The 25,512-nt window shown below is 35.6% G+C and overlaps 1 protein-coding gene across 2 annotated transcripts in view; it reads left to right on the plus strand.

Moving 5' to 3' along the window:
• Positions 1 to 25,512, plus strand: part of tbck (TBC1 domain containing kinase) — a 57,317-nt gene that overhangs the window by 1,798 nt on the left and 30,007 nt on the right. For both annotated transcript variants that reach the window (XM_079615280.1, XM_079615281.1), the window contains 20 exons: positions 1,570 to 1,642; positions 3,883 to 3,997; positions 4,585 to 4,658; positions 5,206 to 5,347; positions 7,285 to 7,345; positions 7,481 to 7,542; positions 7,931 to 7,992; positions 9,212 to 9,360; positions 9,450 to 9,588; positions 9,682 to 9,781; positions 10,577 to 10,626; positions 10,743 to 10,872; positions 12,362 to 12,460; positions 12,791 to 12,853; positions 13,123 to 13,249; positions 14,239 to 14,289; positions 14,631 to 14,714; positions 15,105 to 15,190; positions 19,798 to 19,834; positions 21,040 to 21,201. In XM_079615280.1, the coding sequence (XP_079471406.1) occupies positions 1,570 to 1,642; positions 3,883 to 3,997; positions 4,585 to 4,658; positions 5,206 to 5,347; positions 7,285 to 7,345; positions 7,481 to 7,542; positions 7,931 to 7,992; positions 9,212 to 9,360; positions 9,450 to 9,588; positions 9,682 to 9,781; positions 10,577 to 10,626; positions 10,743 to 10,872; positions 12,362 to 12,460; positions 12,791 to 12,853; positions 13,123 to 13,249; positions 14,239 to 14,289; positions 14,631 to 14,714; positions 15,105 to 15,190; positions 19,798 to 19,834; positions 21,040 to 21,201 (1,866 nt within the window). The remainder of the gene's footprint in view (positions 1 to 1,569; positions 1,643 to 3,882; positions 3,998 to 4,584; positions 4,659 to 5,205; positions 5,348 to 7,284; positions 7,346 to 7,480; positions 7,543 to 7,930; positions 7,993 to 9,211; positions 9,361 to 9,449; positions 9,589 to 9,681; positions 9,782 to 10,576; positions 10,627 to 10,742; positions 10,873 to 12,361; positions 12,461 to 12,790; positions 12,854 to 13,122; positions 13,250 to 14,238; positions 14,290 to 14,630; positions 14,715 to 15,104; positions 15,191 to 19,797; positions 19,835 to 21,039; positions 21,202 to 25,512) is intronic.

Consider the following 25,512-nt stretch of genomic DNA (forward strand, 5'->3'; position numbering starts at 1 on the left):
TTAACTAATGAAACATTATTGTAAAATGTTACCCAGATTGTTGTCATATCTAGATAGCTGTCTATTGGACATCCTGCTCTGCAGATATTACAATTAAAAGGACTATGTCATGGCACGTTTTTGCAAGTCATTAATTTGAAATGTTTTCCATTTCCTTTTAATGCCTCGTCAAGTCTGGTTTTGTTTTCTGGTGCTCCTCCGAGTTTTATTCTCTTTTATCCTAGTGATTTTTATCTCTGTGGTTTAATGGCATTATTCATGTGCGCAATCCTGCTGCGAGAATGTTTCTTTTTATCTTTGTTTGCTTTATGGCCGTTAGTTCAGTATTTATCATGCACGATGCACTTTGGTTCATGCATGTGTGCCTTATGAGATCGATGCATGTGTATGCAAACACATGTGTTTGAAGTCCTTATGACATTATGCAGATTTATTAGTGTTATAACTTTCTTTCATGTTTGAGAAATGACCTTGAATGCAGGTCATCATCTTGCTGGAGGGAATATTCATTTCTGAGGGTATTGAAAATCAGTTTTTAAGTCTTTAGGGAAGAAGTTTTTCTTCTTATTATTGACTGTGCTGATTTTTTTAACAGTGCTGTATTTTTAACCCTTTATTTGAGTTTCCCAAATACCTTTCAAATATTCTTTTTTTCTTTATGTTAAGAACATTTTGATAATCTAAAGACCCTTTTTCCACTTTAAAGGACCTTTTGCTCAATGGAAATATTCCATGGATGTTAAAAGTTCTTCATGGCACCATCAATGCCTTTAGTTTTGGATGTGAGCTGAACTGAGACGACGATGACATCGCTGTTGTCTGTAGAGCTGCTCTATTGCTGAGTTGAACTCATTTCATCCATGAACTTTAGACGGTTATTGAACAGAACAGAATCAACACTGAACTGTCTTAAAGCTGCTTTACATTAAGATTGATGTTTGTTAGTTTGCATCATTAAATCATAATTTTCCTGGTTATCGCTGTAAAGCTTCTTTTAAACAATTTGTATTGAATTAAGTGCAAGATACAGTAAATGAAGGTGACTCTTTTTTTTACACTATGCATGTCTCTCCTGAAGTTCACCTGGTAACCAAAATACCCTGTTTAAAGGGGTAGTTCACCTAAAAATAAAAATTCTGTCATCACTTACACACCCTCAAGTTGTTCCAAACCTATACGAGTTTCTTTCTTCTGTTAAACACAAAATAATATATTTTAAAGGATGTTGGTAATCATACAGTTGACGGTAGCCATTGACTTCCGGATAAAAAAATAAAATGGAAGAATGAATGATAAAAATTAATATTATTTTGTGTTTAACAGAAGAAAGAAACTCGTATAGGTTTGGAACAACTTGAGGGTGAGTAAGTGATCCCAAAATTTTTATTTTTAGGTGAACTACCCCTTTAAATAAATCAACACAAAATAATCATACAAAAATGAATCTCACGTTAACCTAATACAGCTGACAATAGCATAAAGGCATGTATTCAGAGAATATTTTGTCGTGTTTGTTATCTTTGCAAATACTTGCTTTAAATTCTTTGTTTTCTTGTTTTTTTTTTACAGAACGGCTGGTTATTGTTGCTGAGCACTATGAAAAAAGCCTGAAAGATCTCCTGAAGCAGGGGAAACCAGTCAGGTAACAATCAAAACCAACTGAATATAATGCACATCGATGAACGCACACTGCGGTTCTAATGTTTGGGGTCATAAAAAAAAGAAAGAAATTTGAATAGAAGTCTCACCAAGGCTGCTTTAATTTGATTAGAAATGGCCAACGCCATTACTCCAATGTCTTCAGTGTCACATGATCTTTCAGAAATCATTCTAATATGCCTATTTGCTGCTCAAGAAACATGTTATAATTAATTATTGGATGAATAGAAGGTTCCAAATAACAGCTTTTATTTGAAATAGAAATCTTTTGTAACAATACTTTAATTCACATTTATTTTGAAATAAAAAGATAAATGTCCAAAGTGTACCATGGTATTATCATTTGATGCTATCACTGTACTCAGTATTTTCTGAAAGGCATATTTGACCAGTTCATGTTCTTCAGACTTCACTCAGTGACTCAGTTTTATCATTTTGAATCTGTTCTACATTATCAGGTTAAAAGACCCATTGGTATTTGTGGCTGGGCTTTTTTTTGTTTTGTTCTGAGATTCATTAGTGGTTTGCAATGTATCCTCTCATGTGGAAGCTATTGACACCGTTGTCAAATTCTTCATGTGGACCGTTTTTGCAAAGCTTTTCTTTTTGCGAAAGCATTTGATCGTTGTTTGTGTTGTCATGGCTCACACTATTATATATAATAACAATATGTTGTATTAATATTGACACAATTGGGAGCAGTTAAAAAAAAAAAGATGCATGTTAATAGCAGGTGTAAATTTGGCCAGTGTGACAGCAGTTCAAGGACTATTGCCATAGACTGAGCAAATGTTATACTAAAAATAACTGTAAAACAAGAAAGAGGACTTAATAAACTTATTGAAACCAGTAAAGCTTCACATTTTAGACAAAATATAAAGACAATTTACAGTCAAACTGATCAGTCCAGGAATATTTCACTTCTCCATTAAATAATCTATTCCGTATATTCTTTTATATACTGTAATCTATTCAATATATTCTTTTTAAAGGAACACGTTTTTCATCATCCAGAACTTTGTCTAATAGAAAAACATCAGTTTACACTACAGTACACAAGCACTTTATTCAAAACTCTGATTATAATAATTTATTAGTTTATGTGACCATCCTTATATTTTAATTCCATATTCCTGATTCAGAAAAAATGATTGATCTACTATTATCACATTGAATAATAGTGTTAGAATGACAAAAAGTAGCAAAAGTCACATTTTTAGTATGGTCTGCCTCAGCGGTCTAACGTCAATGTCAAAATGATTGAGCTGGCCAATCAAATAAAAGTAGGCGGGGTTTACTTCTCAAAGAAGCAGAGCGTGAATTCCAGCATGAAGCGTCAGTTTAATGTCGAAAGACAGTGAAGATGTAAATGCGTGTCTGCCGTGTCAACTGTTTTGCAGTAGAAATGTTAAACGACATCCAGTGATGCAAACTACTCAACTTTTCCTCAAATATGGCTGTATTGAATTGAAAATATGCATTTATGTGATTTATGTCATTCCTAACTGAGTGTGACGAGACAAGAAACGTTTCACGTTTTCAACACATTAGGCTTACAAATAAAAGTACATGTGTGCAAAATGATTATTTCCCAACTAGAATTAAACAGAACAAAACTAAAACAAAAGTTGTATCTGTTAATGCATTGCGAACTAACATGAAAATTTTTATTGACTAACATTAACAAAAGTTAATAAATTGCTGTACAAATATATTGCTAATTGTTAGTTCAAAAGAGACCTTATTGTAAAGTGTTACTGCCGTGTCTTTCACTTTCAGCTCTTTTTTTCATGCAGTATAAGCACATAAATAGCTGAAAAAAAAAGCAGTATTCCCAGCTAAACCAGTGCTATATTTCCAATAACTGAACAGCTCAGACTGCTCATATTCTGCCATCTACTGTCTAAATCAGACTGTTTATTTTGAATAAATGGCACTTAAATGAATTAAAAGGGTATTATACAGTATTTATGCCATGCTATTTCTAATGTAATTTCTTGGATTATGCCTTTTATTTGACTTCACAGTGCCTCATTCAGTCAAACATCACATAGATTAACGTTTATATCTATAATTACTTACATTTTTAGATTTATATTACTTTGCGATTGAATTTCAGTTTGACTTGATAGTGACATCAGTAGAAAATGAAAGCCGCTATTAAGTTGTTTGAGACACTCTAAAGATGGACTCATTTTCTGATGTTCTTGTCTCTCTCTTTAGTCCAGAGATGGTGCTTCACGTTGCCTATGAAGTGCTAGAAGGTTTGGAGTTCATGAATGAACATGGCATGGTGCACCGCGCCTTGTCTCCCAACAATGTTCTCTTGGATCGTGAGGTATGTGGAATCACGGAAGTGTATTGAGAAGTCATTGGCATGTTGCATGATGTAAAAATAAATGTTTAGGTTGACCAAGTGTTCAAAACTATTTTATTTTATTTTATTTATTTATTTATTTATTTTTTGCTTATTTATTTTATTTTCTATTTATTTTTATTTATTTTTGCTTATTTTTTTTTTTTTTTATTTTTTTTTTTATTTTTTTATTTTTTTTTGCTTATTTTATTATTTAGTTTAGGCTAGGTTTGCTTATTTAATTTTTTTGTTTATTTTATTTATTTAGTTTTTTCTTTTAGTTTTTTTTTTAATAGATTTTATTTTTATATAGTTCTGTAATTATTGATGGTCAAACATTTAATAATAAAATTCATAGCTGTGGTATAAGAGCTTTATAAAAATAAATAGTATAAGAGCTTTATATAAATAAACGGATAATTCTGATCAACTTAAAACAGTAAACCCGACAGATATTAACAAGATGATGAAGTTTGTCAGAACGATCGGTTTCTTATTGATACCATACTTTGTCTTGCTTTCAACTCACTGTTTTCATGGAATGAAATGTTCTTTTACAAACTCAACAGGGTAAAGTGAAGTTGGCCAAATTCGGCCTGTATCATATGACCGACCACGGAGCAGATGTTGACTTCCCTATTGGGTACGTCATTCAGCTTTAATGTTTTCCATTTGTTTCCTGCTGTATCCTCATATTCCTCAAAATGAAACGCACGTGCTTTGGTGTCTATATAAGGGCACAGATAACATCTCGGCGTCATTATAGCAGAGCAGAAAGTCAAGGCGAGCTTTAAATCTTGTCCGCCGTCTCTTTATGATGCATTGTGGCTCTGAACCGAAGCGCCTGCTTTTCATAGGAAAGAAAGATCAATGGGTCACGCTGTGCTCTCATAATAAAGAAAGATGAGCTAACATTAGATGTGCATCATTGTGGCTCATCTTTGTTTTGATAAAAAGCAGATCCTGGATATCAAAGCGGCTTCCTTATGTGGCATCCTGAATAACCTGAATCTGAGTGGCACGACCAGGAGCCCTCATGTTCTCCAAGGGGCCTGTCTTATAATATCCGGTTGTGATTTGGGTTTTGTGGGACACGTCTTTTGTTATCTGGCATCACAAGGACCACATCTGCTCTCTGTGAGACCTTTCCAGCAACCGTGTCTGTCGTTTGTTCCTCTCTGTTTTCGTAGGTATCCATCTTACCTGCCTCCAGAGGTTATTGCTCAAGGCTGTTTGTATTCCAGCGACCCCTCGATCATTGAGGCCCCGCTCGCTTCAGGGCCCAAAACAGACGTTTGGTCTCTCGGGGTGCTTCTGTTTGAACTCTGTGTGGTACGCTCTCAGAGTTTTCTTAGATTCGGCTCGACAACGACTAAACTGAATTTTACATTAATGCAAATCATTTGTTTTTTACCCCCAGGATATGAATAATTTATGATGTTACATATATTGCTTTATAAACTTAGTTTCCCTAAGGTTTTACTAACAGTTTACATATTTATGCACATACAGATGATAGATGGATAGATAGATAGATAGATAGATAGATAGATAGATAGATAGATAGATAGATAGATTTATAGATTTATAGATTTATAGATAGATAGATAGATAGATAGATAGATAGATAGATAGATAGATAGATAGATAGATAGATAGATAGATAGATAGATGGATGGATGGATAGATAGATGGATGGATAGATAGATGGATGGATAGATAGATGGATGGATAGATATACAGACAGACAGATAGATAGATAGAAAGATAGATAGATAGATAGATAGATAGATAGATAGATAGATAGATAGATTTATAGATTTATAGATAGATAGATAGATAGATAGATAGATAGATAGATAGATAGATAGATAGATAGATAGATAGATTTATAGATTTATAGATAGATAGATAGATAGATAGATAGATAGATAGATAGATAGATAGATAGATAGATAGATAGATTTATAGATTTATAGATAGATAGATAGATAGATAGATAGATAGATAGATAGATAGATAGATAGATAGATTTATAGATTTATAGATAGATAGATAGATAGATAGATAGATAGATAGATAGATAGATAGATAGATAGATAGATAGATAGATAGATAGATTTATAGATTTATAGATAGATAGATAGATAGATAGATAGATAGATAGATAGATAGATAGATAGATAGATAGAAAGATAGACAGACAGATAAATAGAAAGATAGATAGATAGATAGATAGATAGATAGATAGATAGATAGATAGATAGATAGATAGATAGATAGATAGATAAATGGATAGATAGAAAGACAGATAGATATATAGACAGACAGACAGACAGACAGACCGACAGACAGACAGACAGACCGACAGACAGACCGACAGACAGACAGACAGACAGACAGACAGACAGACAGACAGACAGATAGATAGATAGATAGATAGATAGACAGATAGATAGATAGAAAGATAGACAGACAGATAAATAGATAGATAGATAGATACATGGATAGATAGAAAGATAGATAGATAGATACATGGATAGATACATGGATAGATAGAAAGACAGATAGATAGATATATAGACAGACAGACAGACAGACAGACAGACAGACAGACAGACAGACAGATAGATAGATAGATAGATAGATAGATAGATAGATAGATAGATAGATAGATAGAAAGATAGACAGACAGATAAATAGAAAGATAGATAGATAGATAGATAGATAGATAGATAGATAGATAGATAGATAGATAAATGGATAGATAGAAAGACAGATAGATATATAGACAGACAGACAGACAGACAGACAGACCGACAGACAGACAGACAGACCGACAGACAGACCGACAGACAGACAGACAGACAGACAGACAGACAGACAGACAGACAGACAGATAGATAGATAGATAGATAGATAGACAGATAGATAGATAGAAAGATAGACAGACAGATAAATAGATAGATAGATAGATACATGGATAGATAGAAAGATAGATAGATAGATACATGGATAGATACATGGATAGATAGAAAGACAGATAGATAGATATATAGACAGACAGACAGACAGACAGACAGACAGACAGACAGACAGACAGACAGACAGATAGATAGATAGATAGATAGATAGATAGATAGATAGATAGATAGATAGATAGATAGATATTAACGTTCATTGTTCAGTTTCACTGAGTTTTTAACTGTGACAAAGATTCTATAACATTCTTACCTTTTTGATATCATGTGACTTGCGTTGTCCAATAGGGAAGGCAGATTCTGCAGAACATTGATATTAGTGAGAGAATGAAATTCATCATCACCTTAGGTGAGTTCATGTTTACATTACACTATTTACATTGTTTTACATCACATTATTTTGCCCATATTCTGTTGTAATGAGTTTCACGATTGGAATATCTCTGATTTAGTTTTTTGTTTTGTATCATCTTATTGTGTACAGGATGCATGGACGACATAATCACTGTTCTTGCTGAGGAACACGGGTGCTTGGATACTGTTAAGGTAAGTTTGCTCGTCTTAATGGATAGTCTTTTATCTTTCTACTTTACCTTCCATACAAAGATAGATCTCAATTTGATTGTTTTTTTTTTCCTAATCCTTTTATTGCAGAAAAGTGCACAATAAGTGTCACAGTAAGATGTGGTTTATGTTAGTGGTTTCATCTTAAAGGGATTTTACTTTAAAAGGTTTACTTTGAAACCTCTCAGATAAACCCTCCTGAGTTTGAAAGTGAGCGCGCACTGGCCGTATGGCTAATGTTTTACAAATGTCCTCATAAAACCTCACTTTCAGTGGAGTTTATAGCATGAATGACAGGAAGTGCTGATTTATCAGAGTTTGGCTGGGTTTGATGCTTTACTAATATTCTTGTCTCTGACTTTTTCCCCAGGAGCTGCCTGAAAATGTGCAGGCTTTATTGAGGAAATGCCTGACGTTTCTCCCTTCAAAAAGGTAGCCTGTCCACATCCTTTATCATTTCTTTATTGAAAAAAAAAAAAAAAAAACCCTCTCTAATCTTCCAAAGCTTTCCGTGCCGTCAGAAGGGATGGTTTGGCAGTGTGTCATTATGCCATGAAATCTTGTATCTCTTTTTAATTCTGGAACAAATACAAGGACTGTCTTGTTAACGGCTGTTCTTATAAATGACAGTGTGAGAAAGGGCAGGATTAGTTTCCAATTCAGCGTTTTATTATGATGGGTGATATTGTTATAAAATTTATATTTTTCATTTGATACTAAAAATGTGCATATAAATGGAATAAATCTAAATAATAATAATGTAATATATAAATAAAAAATAAACGAATTAAAATATTTATTTTGAATACTCTATTTATTGGACATTTTAAAGGTGAACTATGCAGGTTTTTTTTACCTTAACTGAACAGCTTCGGAGTCGTTGGAATGGTTATATTACTTTTTTCGGGTTGAATGGTGGTCGTCTCGCACCCCCCTATCGCATGTGAGCGGGAAAACCACCCTTGCAACTTTGGGCCGGCGGGCCGGCGCGTCAGGAAGTATTGAATGATATCAGGTCTCGCGATGTAACAAATTGCTTTACGGCAAAAAAATCTGCTACAATTCTGTAATTATTGCGCTCCCTCCCGCTGTTCGAACCCGAATTAAGAAGACGTTGTAAAGAATGTCCCGTCTGCTTTGATTTCGTTGATCTACTAGCCTCTGGTATCTGAGAGTCGCCAACAAGTTTTTCGACAGTGTTGTCAAATATCTATTCCGGAGCTGTAGGGGGAGCTCTATAGAGAAACCTGCGAGCAAAAAACGAGAATACAGCGAAGAAATTCCCAAAGGAATAGCCCTGATTTAACAATAGTTACAATAATTTTCACAATGAAGATGCAAAACTTATGAACAAGTTTTAACGTCCCCATCCCTACCTAAACAACATGGCAATAAAGAGAACTGAGTCAATATACAGTCTATAAGTGATCAGTACAACAACAAAACAAATGTCTCTTGCTTATCCACTTGTGTGTGTGTGTGTGTGTGTGGTTACTTATCGTTTAATTTTGTATATGTCCCTCAGCCCTAGTTGTGTGCTTTGGTCTAATTGAATCGTCATGTTACTGGAAGTGATTTGCTATTTGTGAATAAACAGAGCAGCAATTAATAATAATGATTAGTGTCTTCACTAATTGTTCCTGTCTTTCAGAGCCACCCCAGCCGAGCTTCTGGGAGACTCTGTGTTTGAGAGCATGTCCTGTCAGTACACCCCCCACCAGTGCCCCGTGCGTCTGTTTGCTGCCGCCCCGCGCTGTGCACGTTTAGAGCTTCCCGAGGACATCAGCCAACTCTGTAAAGGTTCGGGTCAACAGAGCTCACACTAGAGGAGAATGTTGAAAAGTGAATGCTAAAAATAAGGTTAATGACTGTTCCTCTGTGGTGTGTAGATGATGGAGAGAACTACCTGGTAGAGAGAGGCATAGATGAGGTGTATCACCTGTGGTGTCTGGCAGGAGGAGACCTAGAGAAAGAGCTGACCAATCAAGAGATCATCCAGTCTAAACCTCCCGCCTGCACCCTTCCCAAGTACCCGCACGGCTCCGATCCATTATTTACCATTACCATTACAGATTAAGCTGCTTGCATTCAGCTAACTTGTCGAATTTGTTTGTTCTTTAGGTTCATTTTGGAGGATGGCGAGTCTTTTGGTCAAGGCCGGGACAGAAGTTTTCTACTGGATGACACAACTGTGACGCTTTCTCTTTATCAGCTCAAAAATGTTAGTGTGTTTGCTCGAACGGGACATCAAATTTTTTTTTTAAATGACTAAATATTCTTTTAATTGACCTTTTTTTTCTTTTTCCTAAAGCTACTTTTTGTATTTTTGTATATGCTTTTCTCATTTAACACAATATCTTTTGGGGGTAATTTCTTAATTCTTGCCGAATTTGATGTGATTAATTTGCGATACATTTTTCACCACATTGTGTAATTAATTAGATAAAGAAATGTAATCGCTTGACAGCCCTAATATGGATATATATATGCGAAAGCATCTAAACAGGTAAAATAGGCACTATGATTATATATTTGAGGTCTAAATAACTACATTTTCGACCTAAAATATTCTTAAAATTACATTTCGTGACACAACAACATTAGTATTTTGAAACAATATGGTGGATTTGCTCGACCGCCATGACAGTCGCCGCAAGCGAAGTGATACAAATGGTGAAGCGGTTCCAGCGCTGATACTGGGTGAATATCGCCCCGCTGGAAAAGGTTCTCAGTCAATCAGATCCGAGAACCAAAAAAACTGTTGTATAAATGTGTATATATACATATATGGTAAATTTTAAGGTAACAAAAAATCATACATTTGGAAAAAAAATGTTTTGGGGAAAATGTCTTTTTACAAATTTGGTTGTTGAAGTTGTCAAAAGTTTTGAAACTAAATCTGGACAATATACTGGTGCTCTTTATTGGTGCCCCTTATTATTTTTTCTCTCTCTAACAAATCCCCCCAAGCTAATGTAATTTGACCTGTTGAAACACTTCTGATCTGTCATTGCAGAGGCTGAAGGATGTTGCTGGAGAGACGTTCTATCCGTTATTAGAAGATGAGTAAGAAATGTCCTCTTGATCATTATCTCTCAGTTTGTGTTCAGTATCCTGGTGTGTTTGGCAGCAGTCGGTGTCTGTCTGATGGAACAGAAATGTGTTGTCCGTGTGTCCCGCAGGCAATCTAGCCTGCCTCAGTCTAACAGCAGTAATGAACTGTCTGCCACCATCACACTGCCCCTCATTATCCGGGAGCGAGATACCGAGTACCAGCTCACCCGCATTGTCCTCTTCGACAGACTGCTCAAGGTCCTTTACACACACACACACCGTTTCTGAAAATGACCATATAAGAATAGCTGATGAAATCCCCTCATGATGGATGTCCACCCACTGGAAAAATGGTTCATAAAGATTCTAAATTATGTGCTTTTTTTCATCTAAAAATGGCAAAAGTTGTTTTTTGAGGTTAGTTTTAGGGTTAGGCTTATTGATTTTTTCATACAGAGAGCAAAAACAGTCATTTCATAACTCAACCATTTCATAGCTGTTGAGTAATAATTCATAGTAATAGACTTAAACACTGCTGCTATTTCTATATTTTTTAAAAAATACTGTAAAGAATAAATTAAAAAAGTGCCGCAAAACTACCTTGAACAAATATTTTACTGTTTTAATATTGCCACAGCCATTACATTTTTAAAACAGTAATATCCTATACTAAACCTAAACTAATCTTGACAAACTATATATCATTTGAAAGCTTACAATCTCTAGTTTACATATTTGGTGACTGATTTTCTAAATAAATTACAGAGGAGCCGTAATTTATCAATTTGCAACAAGTATATTTTCATAATCCTAAGGCGTGTTCATAAGTTGTATGAAAATTGTAAAAATAATGGTTCAGATCAGATCACTCAAACAACATGGAAATGGAGGCGCCCTTATATGGGCAGTAATGTCAACTAGTGAAAAAGTTTGGTACTGCGGCCAAACAAAATCTCACTGAAAGCGTATTTTTTGAGATATCACCCTAAAATTAGAAACACGACTTGTTCAGATTTTTGGCTTAGATTTTTTTTGGATTTTTAGAGTCCACCAGGTTTTGAAAATATAGATTTTATATAAAATATGAATAATTACATTTTTAACATTGTACATTTTCATAAACTCAAACTTCTATAACTTTTTTTCTGTTTAACTTTCTTAACATGTCTTCTTTAAAACAAGACCAATCTTACATCTATATTCCAAAGCATTCTTGAATTACAACCATTTATGTTTTGAATGTGCATTTTCATGTCTATTAAAAAAAGGGGGGTGCCGCTTAAGGGGTTAAATAATCATTTTGAATTTCAGAATGTTATTTTTATGAAAATTAAACGAATTTTCTCTCCCAGAAATCTCATTATTCTAATGCATTCAGAGTTTTAAAGTTCCCTTTATTCTGAACAATAATTGTCATTATATTTTTATACAATGCTGATCATTAAAGCCAATACAGCAAATACTACCATGATGTGTGAATATAATTTAAATATCTTTCTTTCTTTCTTTCTTTCTTTCTTTCTTTCTTTCTTTCTTTCTTTCTTTCTTTCTTTCTTTCTTTCTTTCTTTCTTTCTTTCTTTCTTTCTTTCTTTCTTTCTTTCTTTCTTTCTTTCTTTCTTTCTTTCTTTCTTTCTTTCTTTCTTTTGATTTAAGGGTGAAATATGACCCAGACATGTTCACAACAGGTCTTCCTAGTGAGATTGCCTAGTGAGATAATGAAATAAATATTTTGCGTTCATTTTTTAGGCGTACCCGTACAAGAAGAACCAGGTCTGGAGGGAGGCGCGGGTTGATATTCCTCCTCTTCTGAGGGGTCTGGCCTGGGCAGCCTTACTAGGAGTTGAGGTACCACCAAATACTGCATTTTACACCAAGGAATATATTGTCAAGGAATATATTGTTCTTGTTCAGAAATATGCATTTTACAACCTTTTCAACAGGGAACTTTTGATTTATTTTGAGTCAAATCATAATGTTGATGCATTTGCACCCGCCTGGCATTTTTTTTACCATTAATGGACTATTGATTCCCGGGTTTGCATGATGTGTACAATCAAACGTGGACATAAATTCAATGCAGCAATGACCTTTTCCATTGTATTAGTAAACATGCCTTTTAGTGCAACACTCCTACTCTTATTCCCTTATTCAAATCAGTGTATAAAACTCCCACAGGGGGATATCCAATCGAAATATGACGGCATCGATAAGGACACGCCCATCCCCACTGATAGACAGGTGAGAATCACTTCCATGTGTTTGATAGTCTTTGCACTGATTGAGGTTATTGAAAAACTGAATAATTCATCAGCCTGTTGAATAATTCACTTTGTTTGTGGAGTTCCTGTCTTCACCTTTAAGCCTGGTTAAGATTCGACTATCCACTGCTGAATATTTCAAGCGATCCAGGAGCAAACAGCGCTGTCGCCCACCTCATCTGACTTCACTTAAGACCGCAGCTTTCATGCATTAGAAGAATTAGACGTTTGTTATCATATGTGACACAGATCGAAGTGGACATCCCTCGCTGTCACCAGTACGATGAGCTGTTGTCGTCACCTCAGGGGCACGTCAAGTTTCGGCGGGTGCTCAAGGCCTGGGTGGTGTCTCATCCGGATCTGGTGTACTGGCAAGGTGATGGAGCAGTAGTTGGGTGGGGTCATATGCATGATTTCCTCTTTCGGACACTAGATGGCAGCAAAGCCTCACAGGGTCTCAATTGTAACGGGCATCTTTACGTTCTGGTGGCCTAACGGTTCATACTATCTGATAAAGATAACGGATCAAAACAATGATGTGATTCATTAGTGTCTGTGTGGGTGAGTCTCACAACCTATCATGAACATCTCTGGGTCATATTTTACCCTAATGCAAAGAAAAATAATCAGAAATTATCATTTCCATATTTTTCCTTATCTTAGGACCATTAGGTGTTTTTCATTGTGCCGTTTATTATCATTACAATTATGCACCAAAACCCCCAATTACCCCCCCCCCCCAATTATAATTATTACGATATTTTAGCAAATTATCATGGTTTTATTTTAGTTTAAATTATAACTAATTTTGTTTTGCATAAAGAAAATTTGCTCTATTTTGAGGATGTTATTTTTATTAGAATGAAACTCTAGAAGAGTGTAATGCATTATTTTTCACCTTACAATTCAAAGGAAAATGATAGGATATATTATATTTTCCATAAAGAAAATGAAGCTTGTTTTTTTGCTGTGGCATTTATTATCATTACAATTAAGCATGTTTCCCCCAAATAATTCTGATCATGATCATGAAAGAAAATGTGCAGTTTTCTGTTTATTTGCAATTCCCTTTATTCAGAAAAATGATTGTCATATTTTCATTACTGCACTACATGCTGATTTTCATGAGAATCCTTACAATATTGCCATGTATCAATTTAATTAATTAATCTTTCTTGTTTATTTAGTTATTTATTGAAAAGTCTTTACTCTCCTAAAATAGGCTTGACTATTTTATTTTTATGTATTAATATTGTATTATTATTTATTTATTATTTTTTTTGGCTGAAATATGGCCCTGGCAGGTCTAATGAGAGTCCTTTGTTTATGTGTTGATGACTCTCTCATTTGATGTTTTTGCTTTAGGCTTGGATTCGCTTTGCGCCCCTTTCCTGTATCTAAACTTCAACAACGAAGGTAAGATTTCTGGGTGACACTTTACAATGAGGTCCATTACTTAGTGTAACAAATGTAATGCTCATTGTTATACGTCAACACACATTGTTTATTAATCTCTGTTAACCTTAGTTGTTCATTGATAGCTCAGGTCCATTCAATAATATTAACAGATGCAACATTTAATAACGTGTTAGTAAATGTTAAAATTATAATGAACTAATATTAATAAATGCTTTAGAATTAGGTTTCATTGTTAGTTGATGTTAACCTATGTGTGTTACCGATTTATGGCCACATTTTTATTTTTTTTAAACATACTTTCTGATATTACTCTTAATTTTAATTTTGTTTTCTCCTAGCTCTTGCATATGCATGCATGTCAGCCTTCATCCCCAAATATCTGTACAATTTCTTCCTGAAGGACAACTCGCATGTAATACAAGGTAATGTGATTTTTTCAGTCCCAACATTGAAGAATATGATTACAGGACTGGATTGAGAGCATGTGATTTACTAAACAAAGTACCCGCATTTGATCAACTTACACGACGTGTGTGTGCTTGCTTGTGTTGCAGATGCTTCGTAAGAATCCTTTAAGTGTTAATGGCTGTTACACTGCAGTGATTACAGGCATAAACAATCACAGGATTTCTGTAGCTTGACATTCGGGCATGTTTGTTGTTGAGTTTTGCTAGCTCAGCTGTCAGCACTTCTGCAGCAGAATTGCTTTGTTTTGCTCTCTGACTGAGCTTTGAGCAAAGTGTTTGTCCTGCCATGGGTATAATGTGGTAAAAGTACAAACGCCTGAATGCTCGTGTTCTTTACTTCTCCAGAATATCTGACGGTCTTCTCGCAGATGATTGCGTTCCACGACCCTGAGCTCGGCAACCACCTGAACGAGATTGGATTCATACCTGACGTAAGTGTCCTCCTCAGATACATATTTCAAAAACAACATGAAATCACGTTCAAATTAAATAAAAACTTCCTATATTTACTTTGTTACATGCCCCTTGACATCACTATTTTAATTTTGTGGCTTTTAGTTCATTGCCTGTTAGCTTTGAGTGTCATCTCTAAGCTAGTTTTCTCCTAAAAGAAGTGTTGCCATTGGCAGAGTGAAAAAGTAATGGGCAGTATTGTGTCTAAAATGTAATTGAGTATTGTGTAATATTCAGTAACATTAACTTTGTTTCGTATTGAACTAGTTAGAAATTTGTTCAAATTCATGACCAAATATAAGCTATAGTAATGAGTGATTTTTATAAATTTTATTTTTTATTTAGAAGATAGTAGTAGTTTGGTTATTTATTTATTTTATATAATTTATTTTATTATTCATTTAAATAATAATGTAATTATTTGATAATAATAATTGGTGTAATTGTAATAATGAAATTCTATTTGTATTAAAATCTTACTTTATTATTAGTGTAAAGTACCTATTATATATAATGATATATTATCTATATATAATAGTGTACCTATTATTACTATTAAATGATTACTACTTAATAACATTTTATAGTTTTATATTATCAATCATTTTCTATCATATTAATATCAATAATTGATAATTAAATAAAATTGTATCTTCTAGTTTCAGTTAGTTTTTCTTTTTTCCAATTTATTTAGTTTTAGTACCTATGTGCGTGCGTGCGTATATTATCAATAATTTGCTATCATAATATTAATATCAATAATTGATAATTAACTAAAATTGTATCTTCTAGTTTCAGTTTGTTTTCTTTTTCCCAATTTATTTAGTTTTAGTACCTTTGAGTGTTTATGGCCACTGTGTGTGTGCGTGCGCGTGTGTGTGTGCGCGTGTGTGTGTGTATATATAATTGTCTCGTACTAGAATTTTTAACAGCAGAAATGCTTCTGATTACTTATATTTTTCAGGATTCGTAGAGTCATGAAAAACTTATTTTTTATGAGACCACGCACAGTAGCTTGTCATAAATTTTAGTAAAGATATGCTGTTGTAAATTTGAACATGGATTTTTACTCTTATTTTACATTTATACAGATCGTACAGAACGGTTGGTCCTGAATATTTGCCTCAATAGTCATGCAAATGTATCAGTAAAAATACATATGAGCAAGGGACCAATTAACGCGCGGGCTTACCGGGCATGTGCCTAGCTTTAGACAGGTCCGTCTCCAGGGCATGGCAGCGTCTTAATCCGTCCCTGGTATGAGCCCTGTTTTTGTGACAGCAGATCCTGTCCTGAGTGATTGAGTGCATCTATGCATTCTGCTCCTGTCACACATCAGATCTGCAGTGGCTTCTCTCATTGATAGGGCGCTCACACACACAGCTGACCCTGAGATTTGAGCCCTGGCCAAGTTTTCCTCAAGCACGCACGGACCGGAACATTCTGGGATTCACAAACTCCCTCTTTATTTTTTCAAACGCCGGGGGTTGATGTCTTTCTACACTGTTGGATAGGTGACCTCGACAGACAAATCCACACACGTCTCTGTGATTGAGGGTCCAAATAAAAGATGAGTTGTGGGAATCAACACTGAACTGGTCTTTGATGCGAGAGGAGTGAACCGATGTTCTGTTCAGCCTCTGAACAGCTGCCGTTATGGTTCGACTGTAAGAATGAAAAGAAAGACTCATGAGAGGATGTAACTGTTGCCGAGCTCTGAGAAGACCATTATGTATGCTTAACCCTGCCAATTCCCAATGCGTTTGATCTGAAAGTGTTTGCACAATCCCAATGTCACCTTGCGCTCGTTTAAAGGGGCCGTGTTAATAGCATTTTACATTTTTCACTGGAAAAAAGATGGGCTTTGTTAGCTTGGGCCAGAAAACAAATGCCTAGAATACCCTAACAACCATCTGCTCATACCCTAGCAACCTGGAACACAGTGGCGTGTAATGCATGGGCAAACGCCAGTCATATTGTCTTCAGAAAAGTTTGATCTAGATTCCTTTAGTCTGTAACCAGATGCTTTCAAGCAATGGCCGTTTCTTCCCACAGTTGTCATTTTCATTTGCTCTGTAGTCGGGATAATATTTGATCTTGATTTGACTTATCTTGTTATTATCAAACTGTCTTTGAGGCATGTGTACATCTTGGCTGATGTGAGTTGAGGATTTGGCTCAGTTCTGTAATGTCTGCTTGAGTGCTGTTATATTTGGCAGCATAAGGCCTGAAATTCACAGCAAAGTGACCTAGTTTTGTGTCCTGCTTCATGTTGGCATTCAGATGATGTTGGATAGGCCCGTTTTTGCCAAAACTAACCGCTATTATTTTGCTTTCCTTTCGAAGCATCCATTGAAGTGCTCAGGCAAAATAGCAAGCACATAATTATGGATCAAATTCGGTAATGTTTGTTATGATGTAAATAAAGGCGGCCTTCTCCCAGGTCACTTTCTGTAGATGAACATTAACGGAAATCTGGGGTCAGTAAGATTTAAATATATATATATATAAGTATTCAATAAAGATGCATTAAAGGCACACCGTGAAACTTTTGGCCACTAGGGGCGCTAGACCTGTAACTTTCACCCCTAGAGGCCACAAGCGCCGCAGCACTGTCGCAAAAGTCAAGACGACATCCACTTAATAAATTAATTGCACAAAAGTGAACAGAAAATAATGTCTGGTGCAATGTTGGGGTAACAAAAATGTTGGGGTGCCCAACCCTGCTCCTGCTTCATCTTCAACCCTAATCAAACACACTTTTATTTTCAAGCGATCCTGAAGACGTTAATTGGTTGCTTCAGGTGTGTTTGATTAGGGTTGGAGATAAACTGTGCAGGACAGTCGATCGGCAGGAGCAGGTTATAGAAGTTTTGTACCTAAAACTAAGTTGTTATTGTGCTTGTTTTGGAGTCATCTTATCTTTCTTTAAATGCACAACAAAAAATGAATAAATGAACTGATTTTTTATTTTATTTTTTTTATTATCAAAAAACAATGTCAATTACATACAATGTCTAAGTTTTTTATAAACATGGAGTTTTGTACCTAAAACTAAGTTGTTATTGTGCTTGTTTTGGAGTCATCTTATCTTTAGATCGGACTTACGTTGTCTTATTTGTGTTTTTCCTGTAGTAAAATATGAATTTGAATTTAAAATCATATAAGCCTCTTATATGCCTATTATAACCCACATAATAATACATAGACATTTGTATATAAAATCATATAAGCCACGAATAATACACACATATATGAATGTGTAAAAGGACAAACAAACTGAAGCATACAAATAGGCAGTAGGTTTTGACTTATATCAGTTTTGTTACACGAATTCCTGACTTCGCAGTAAATATTACATTATATATCCACTTTAATGCCGATGTTTATGTTTTATTTTTTTTCTTTGCCTCAGCCATGGCCAGGAGTCGAGCAGGCGAAAAAATAGTAGCAAAAGCGTTAGCTCCTTGAGTACATCAGAGCTTGTGGTCACGTGACGGTCGTAAAGTGATTCGTTCTCCAGGTCACATGACCTGTCCAAAGACGCACGGTGCGTCTCCTCCAAACTTACATAGGCGGTATTTCAAGAGGGCAGCCCCGCTCGGAGCATTGATAGTGTCAAGCACTGTATATTTGGCCTGAGGAATCATTTAAAAGAACTCATATGCTGCAAATCTTTAGGTCAAAAGTTCCACGGTGTGCCTTTAAGATTTTTCCGATTTAAAAGATTTCAGTGTTTTTCTTTCGTATCTTCTATTTGTCAAAGAATTCTGAAAAATAAATATATTGTGAAGCAGCACCACTGTTTTCAACATTGATAATAATCAGAAATGTTTCTTGACCATCAAATCATCATATTATAATGATTTCTGAAGGATCATGTGACACTGAATAATGATACTGAAAATTCAGCTTTGATCGCAGGAATAAATTACTTTTGAAAATAATTTTTTATAATATTTCACAATTTTTACTGTATTTCTGATCAAATAAATACAGTCTTAGTGACTTCTTTCAAAAACATAAAAAAATCGTACTAACACCAAACTTTTGAATAGTAGCACAGCGTATATTGTGTGTCAGGATTGTCATTGTATTTGGTCCCATCATGCACAGCTCCTCGTCTCCTCTTAATTGGACTGTGATGTCTAGCAGCGGTCAGTCTGCCTCAGCTGGACGTGGAGCTCTTCCCAGCAGAGAGAGCTGAGCTGGCTAGACTGAAGCCTGTCTCACACTCGTCCTCCCGTTTCTCCCTAAACCCCTCCGAGGCCGAGCCACCAATCAACTGCTGAAATGGATTATACGAGCAGAACCATGGGAAAAGAGGCAGTGTTGGAACAGGTGCTGGAGGGAGACGCTGTTCATTACACTCCCACACACGTCCTCTCGTCTCACAGTGGGCTGTGAGGCAAAGGCCTGAATTGCAAATCCAGGTTTCCTCTGATGAGCTGAACAATAGCTGAGGTGTTTTATTATAAGAATTATAAAAGGGGCCCGTGCTGTTTATTCATATTAATCACGTTGTTGCTCATGTTGAACCGGCTTTTGTGCAAGAGTGAACAGTCTTTCTTTCTGTTCCTTCCAGCTCTACGCGATCCCGTGGTTCCTTACAATGTTCACACGTAAGTATCAGTGGCTCATGTTGACTGCAGATCTGAAGCATTGGGCAACGTTTAGCTCTTTTCTGGACGCATAGATGATACCTAATGTTCACAAATAGGACCAAAGTGTCATTTTTTTCCCCTCCTAACGTTGACTAGCAACATTCATTTGAAGATGGTTTATTCTACATGAAGGCTGAACAGTGTTGAGATGAAGGACATACAACCATATAACTAATTATAGTGTTTTCTTAAAGTGATTCACTCTGTAGTAATTTATGCATTCGCATTTATTTCGGTTTGAAATATGAAATATGCGTTTATCTTCAAAGACATAATCAGAACATGAATTGTTCTCTTTCAGAGACTTGCATTTCCAAAACAATAAGCACTGATGGACTAGTTATGCATTGTTTTATCAAAAATACTGTAATCTGCAGTAGCTTGTGTGGTAAAAATACACATAATAATAGTACTGATAATAACAAAAATAATAATGATAATTCTTATCATATATATTTAATAGTAATATTGTTAATGTTGTAATAATAGTTTTTTATTAATAATAATAAATATAGCAGATCTGATTTACATGAATTATGTAAAACTATACTTGCATAATTGAATAAAATTTTTAAATAACATTTCAAGATGCTCCGTTTCAGAGACTTGCATTTTCTAAACAATAAGCACTGATGGACTAATTGTGCATTGTTTCATCGAGCATTGCAGCAACTGCAGTATTTTGTGGTAAAAACATAATAATAATAATTTTCTATTAATATTTGATTGTTATTGCTGCTATTTCTATTGCTATTATTACTATAATAATTATTTTTCTTATTATTATTAATAGCACAATATTAACAGTGTAAAACTGTACTTGTATAACTTAATTATGCTCTGTTGTATTTTGATGATCACACAACAAACAAGAAGTTTCTTTCTTTAAATGCACACCAAAAAATGAATAAATGAACTGATTTTTTATTTATTTTTTTAATTATCAAAAAACAATGTCAATTACATACAATGTCTTTTTTATAAACATGGATAGTTCCTGTTTTTGAGTCTGAAAATACACAATCTGGATTTACAAAAATACACAATATAGCAACAGCTATGATACAGTAGGCCTGTTGACCATATTACTGCACAGCTGTTACAGTGCAAAGGCTGCAAACTATACTCGCAATAAGTCATTTGTTGTCCCATTTCCTCCGCAGATGTGTTCCCCCTGCACAAGATCTTCCACCTGTGGGACACTCTGCTTTTGGGGAACTCCTCTTTCCCCTTTTGCATCGGTGTCGCTATCCTGCAGCAGCTGAGAGACCGTCTGCTGGCCAACGGCTTCAACGAATGCATACTGCTCTTCTCAGACCTGCCCGGTAAGAGCCAGCGGTGCACACGCACAGAAAACGTTTGATTTCCATATTTTTCTGTAGCATTTGAATTGTTTCCGCCTAAAGTTCAACTGTAATATTACATAAACAGTTGCGATTTAGCTTCTCATGACCATCTCCGACCCAACAAGCTGCGGCTTCTCTACCTTTAAGACTTCTATATGTAAATGACTTGTGTTAGGTTTAGCTAACCTCCGTGTACCAGTTTAGCTCAGACTCTTTTTCAACAGGGCAAGTTGTTGAATTTTGAATAGGCATTGAAAAAGGCAGTTGTATGCTAATGGAAATTTGTGAATTACTTTTTTGCAGTTTCGTTTGCATAAATTTGCATTGTGAATTTGCGAAGGAATATTTCTGCATTGAGCTTTTGGTTAAAGTGTATGCTAGAATTGTGTAGAACAGGTGCATTGTGGGTAAATCCAATGGGCGTCGGAACCATTGTATATGGGTGGGACAAGACCCACCCACTTTTTAAGAACAATGATATTGGACCCACTCACTTTTACATTCAGCGCATATGTCTGTTCGCTTTTCAGAGCGCTGTCAGTCAAATCCATTCCACTTGAGGAACGCCCTAATGAATTAAACTCCATTTCCGCTGAAATCGCTACATTATATTTCTCAACGAGCCGCAACTGATGAAAATAACCGCTCGTTGTACCCTTCCAGTCAAATATCGCATTGCAAACATCAATAACAGCTTTAAGTTGTCAAGGTTGGCAAATGACCATGGTATCAGCGGGATAATCCATGGATAGCTGTGCATTTAATGCACGACGTGGAGGCAAAGAACAGGCCGACGTGAAGCCGAGTTTAGTTTACTTGTTTAATTAAAAGGCACCAGAATACATGAAATGGCATTTACTCCAATAAAAAAATTCTGGAGGAGGACCCACCCACTTTTTTTTTGCTTCCGACGCCCATGGGTAAATCTACTTTATGTTGTTTAAACGCTGAGTTTATACTCTTAGAAGAAAATGTCCTATATTGGGGCTTTCGCACCGTGTGGTAATAGGAATAGTTGTGGGAACTAACCACCAGGACGGTACCCCGAGAACTACATTCTCCCCTAGGGCCATTTTCCTGGTTGTAGTAGTGAGTCGTGACTCTGAAATGAAGTAAGCCGGCAGACAGCGGAGTCATTTAAGCGCGGCATTCAACAACTGGAGAATTTAGGACGGTGAATGGTTGAAGTGCCTGGACTCAGGAGGATGCCTGTGTTTCATATGGCATGCATTCGGCCAATCAGCACACTCTTACGCCACTGGTACTTCTTGTTGTGCTGGGTTAGACTCTACTCGGAAGTAGGAGCTAATTTAGTTCCCTCTAAATGGCGTTCCTAGAACTAAAATCATTCCCAGTTCCTGCGGTGTGAACATGCTTAAAAGTGTCTACTTCCTCCAGTAGTTATAGGAACTGTGAAACATTCCTCCAGTGCGAAAGCCTCTTATCAGGCGCTTCATATATAGAACCTTTTAGGAGTTTCCACCATGGGATAATTTTATGGATTTAGATTTATTTAATACATTTTATTGTAATTAATTTTTATTTGGATTAAATGTTATGAAACACCATTTAACATACGTTAACACAAAAAAAAATCCTTTTGACCCGAAACTAATTTTTAACAGTGTTCATTGTGTTCATCCGAGTGGTCCAAGACCTTAGGACTTTTTTGCACTTGAACCACGAATACACACAAAATAAACACAAATAAAAAAAGAAAATCCCTCACGGGTCAATTCGACCCCCTTAGGAATGAATGGAATGCGAGGAATGCTTCAGTATACATAGAAAAAAACTACAAATTGCTCAAAATTAAAACATAAAATGCTAAAACGAATGTCTACATGTGTATCTGAAGGCATACTGTAGAGATGCTCAAGAACTGACTTTAGGACCCAGCGGAACCGCTCATTTGCTTCATATAGTGCTATAAGGCCATCTAGTGGCAAAAGTCATGAAATATCATGTTATATTTTTATTTTTCCACAAGAGACACAGAGACACCTAAATTTACCCAATGTGAGATATTCTGAGCTGTTATGCATTTATTGGAAAGTTATTTTGAATTTAAGTTGAAAGAATGTGAGGAATGTGCTTAAATTATATTATTTATTGATAAAATCTAGTAATTTAATGGTACATATAAAAAATAATTTTGACCTGCGAGGGAAGGATTTGTTACAGAATATGCAATCCATTAAGACATTTCTTCTTATAGAACCTTTTTAAAATAAAGGGTTCTTTAAAATTGAGTCAAGAACCTCCTAGGGTTCTATATAGAACCCCATTTAACCATTTTTCGAGTGAAGTGCAACAAGGATGCTTATAAATGCACGTGTGAGTTTGCTGCAGTTGCTGTGGAGCCTTTGGAAACAGCAAATAATGCACACTTGTCTATTTAAACACACCTCTGTCAAACAGTGTCCTCAACTCCCTGTAAGCTTGCCGATGCCGGGGCTCAGTTGAGACTTGTTTGCGATGAGCTCAGGGTAAGTTATGTGGCGTATGCCGCTCTTTCCGCGTGGTATGTGGGAAGAGGCAGCTGGTGTGGCCTGTCGAGTGGCGTTCCGGCCGGGACACCGTGTGTTTCCTCTGGCATCTGCTTGCCACGATTCCCCGAGGTTGCTGTCAACACGGAGCTGTGCCGTGGCTGAAGTGATGGACGATGATTGAGTCTAATGCGAGGGAATTAGCTGGGAGCATTCAGCGCTGCAGGAATGCTGATGGTGTGTACACTCAGTCACAATGCAGGGATTACTTCCCAAAATAATGTGAAAAATATCCGTTACCATGGCAGTTGAAAGCAGGAGAATTCCTGAAACTTGTCGCCTGATCTCTCAGGCCAAAACAAGAGTTAGGGTTAAAGAAAGCTTGTTTTGGTAGTTAGTTTGTGTGTGTGTGTGTGTGTGTGTGTGTGTGTGTGTGTGTGTGTGTGTGTGTGTGTGTGTGTGTGTGTGTGTGTGTGTGTGTGTGTGTGTGTGTGTGTGTGTGTGTGTGTGTGTGTGTGTGTGTGTGTGTGTGTGTGTGTGTGTGTGTGTGTGTGTGTGTGTGTGTGTGCGTGTGCTTGTAAAATCAAGGTAAAAAAAAGAAGCATTTAAATGTCTTGTTCTTATTTAAATGTCAATGGATATGCATGCTGGTTATACTTCCTGTTTTTTTTCATCCAGTTTAGAGGATGTTTAGTCCACTTTAGTATGTATACAATTTAATAATTTTTTATGAATCTCATATACAAAATCATATATAAAAATAAATATATGTTATCACATACTCACCGTCACGCTATTCCCCCCCCAAAAAAAAATCTTTGCCGATTTAAGTTGTTAGTTAAAGCGGTTAAAAATGATATTTTAGTTTTGACGACAGTTTTTGGCACTTTAAAGGTGCAATTATTTTTTTTTTTCCACTTTACACTCTTTAGTTTACACGTAAACAAATTTGACATTGTTAAAATCGTGTGCACTCATAAGATAAAGACTCAACTGGTTCAACGTTGTTATTGTTCAAATGTAAACTTTAACTATTCAAAATAATTTTCAGGAATTGAAATAAATTGAAAAAATTGCCTTGGCAACTAACTGAAAGTACCAAAATGACTAAAACTGAAATGATTATATAAATTAAATACATTTTTTAACTAATAAAAATGACAAAAGCACAAAAAAAAGTATTAATTTAAAGTATTAATTTAAAGTATTAATAAATACTGTAATAGTACGGTATACATAATACTACAATAACACTGTCTGAGTCATATCAGTGATGTACAAAAATAAGTTTTATTAAGCATAAGCATATGACCCGTATGGAAGCTTGTTTCTGCCACGGAATAAAAAATTACAAAAGGTAATTGGGACTTTTTATGTCACAAATCAATTTTTTCTGCAAGTTTGTATCTTGCAATTCTGAGGGGGGAAAAGTCAGAATTGTGAGATTTATTTTATTTTATTCAGTGGCAGAAACCAGGCCGGCTTATTCCAGCATTTGACTGTTAATAACCTGAAGCTCCAGAGGATCTCACCTCACACGTTGCCATGTCCCAGGGAGTGCCTGTTTGTTGGCCTGTCCTTCTAGTGGAGGCCGCGCAGAGGATAACACTGTCATATTAGAGTTTCGGAAGACGTATATGAAACATAAACACTACTTATTGCACCTTCAAAACTGAAGCGTTCGCCACTAGTTGCACCAAATGGAATTGTAAAAGTTATTACTACTAACACATAGTACCATCTAAATTCATTTTTGGCAGTTTCTAGAGACTAGGGTGTCACAGAGAGAAGTATGATTTGG

This window comes from Phoxinus phoxinus (assembly GCF_949152265.1).
Source record: "Phoxinus phoxinus genome assembly, chromosome: 6".
In the NCBI taxonomy this organism is placed as follows: domain Eukaryota; kingdom Metazoa; phylum Chordata; class Actinopteri; order Cypriniformes; family Leuciscidae; genus Phoxinus; species Phoxinus phoxinus.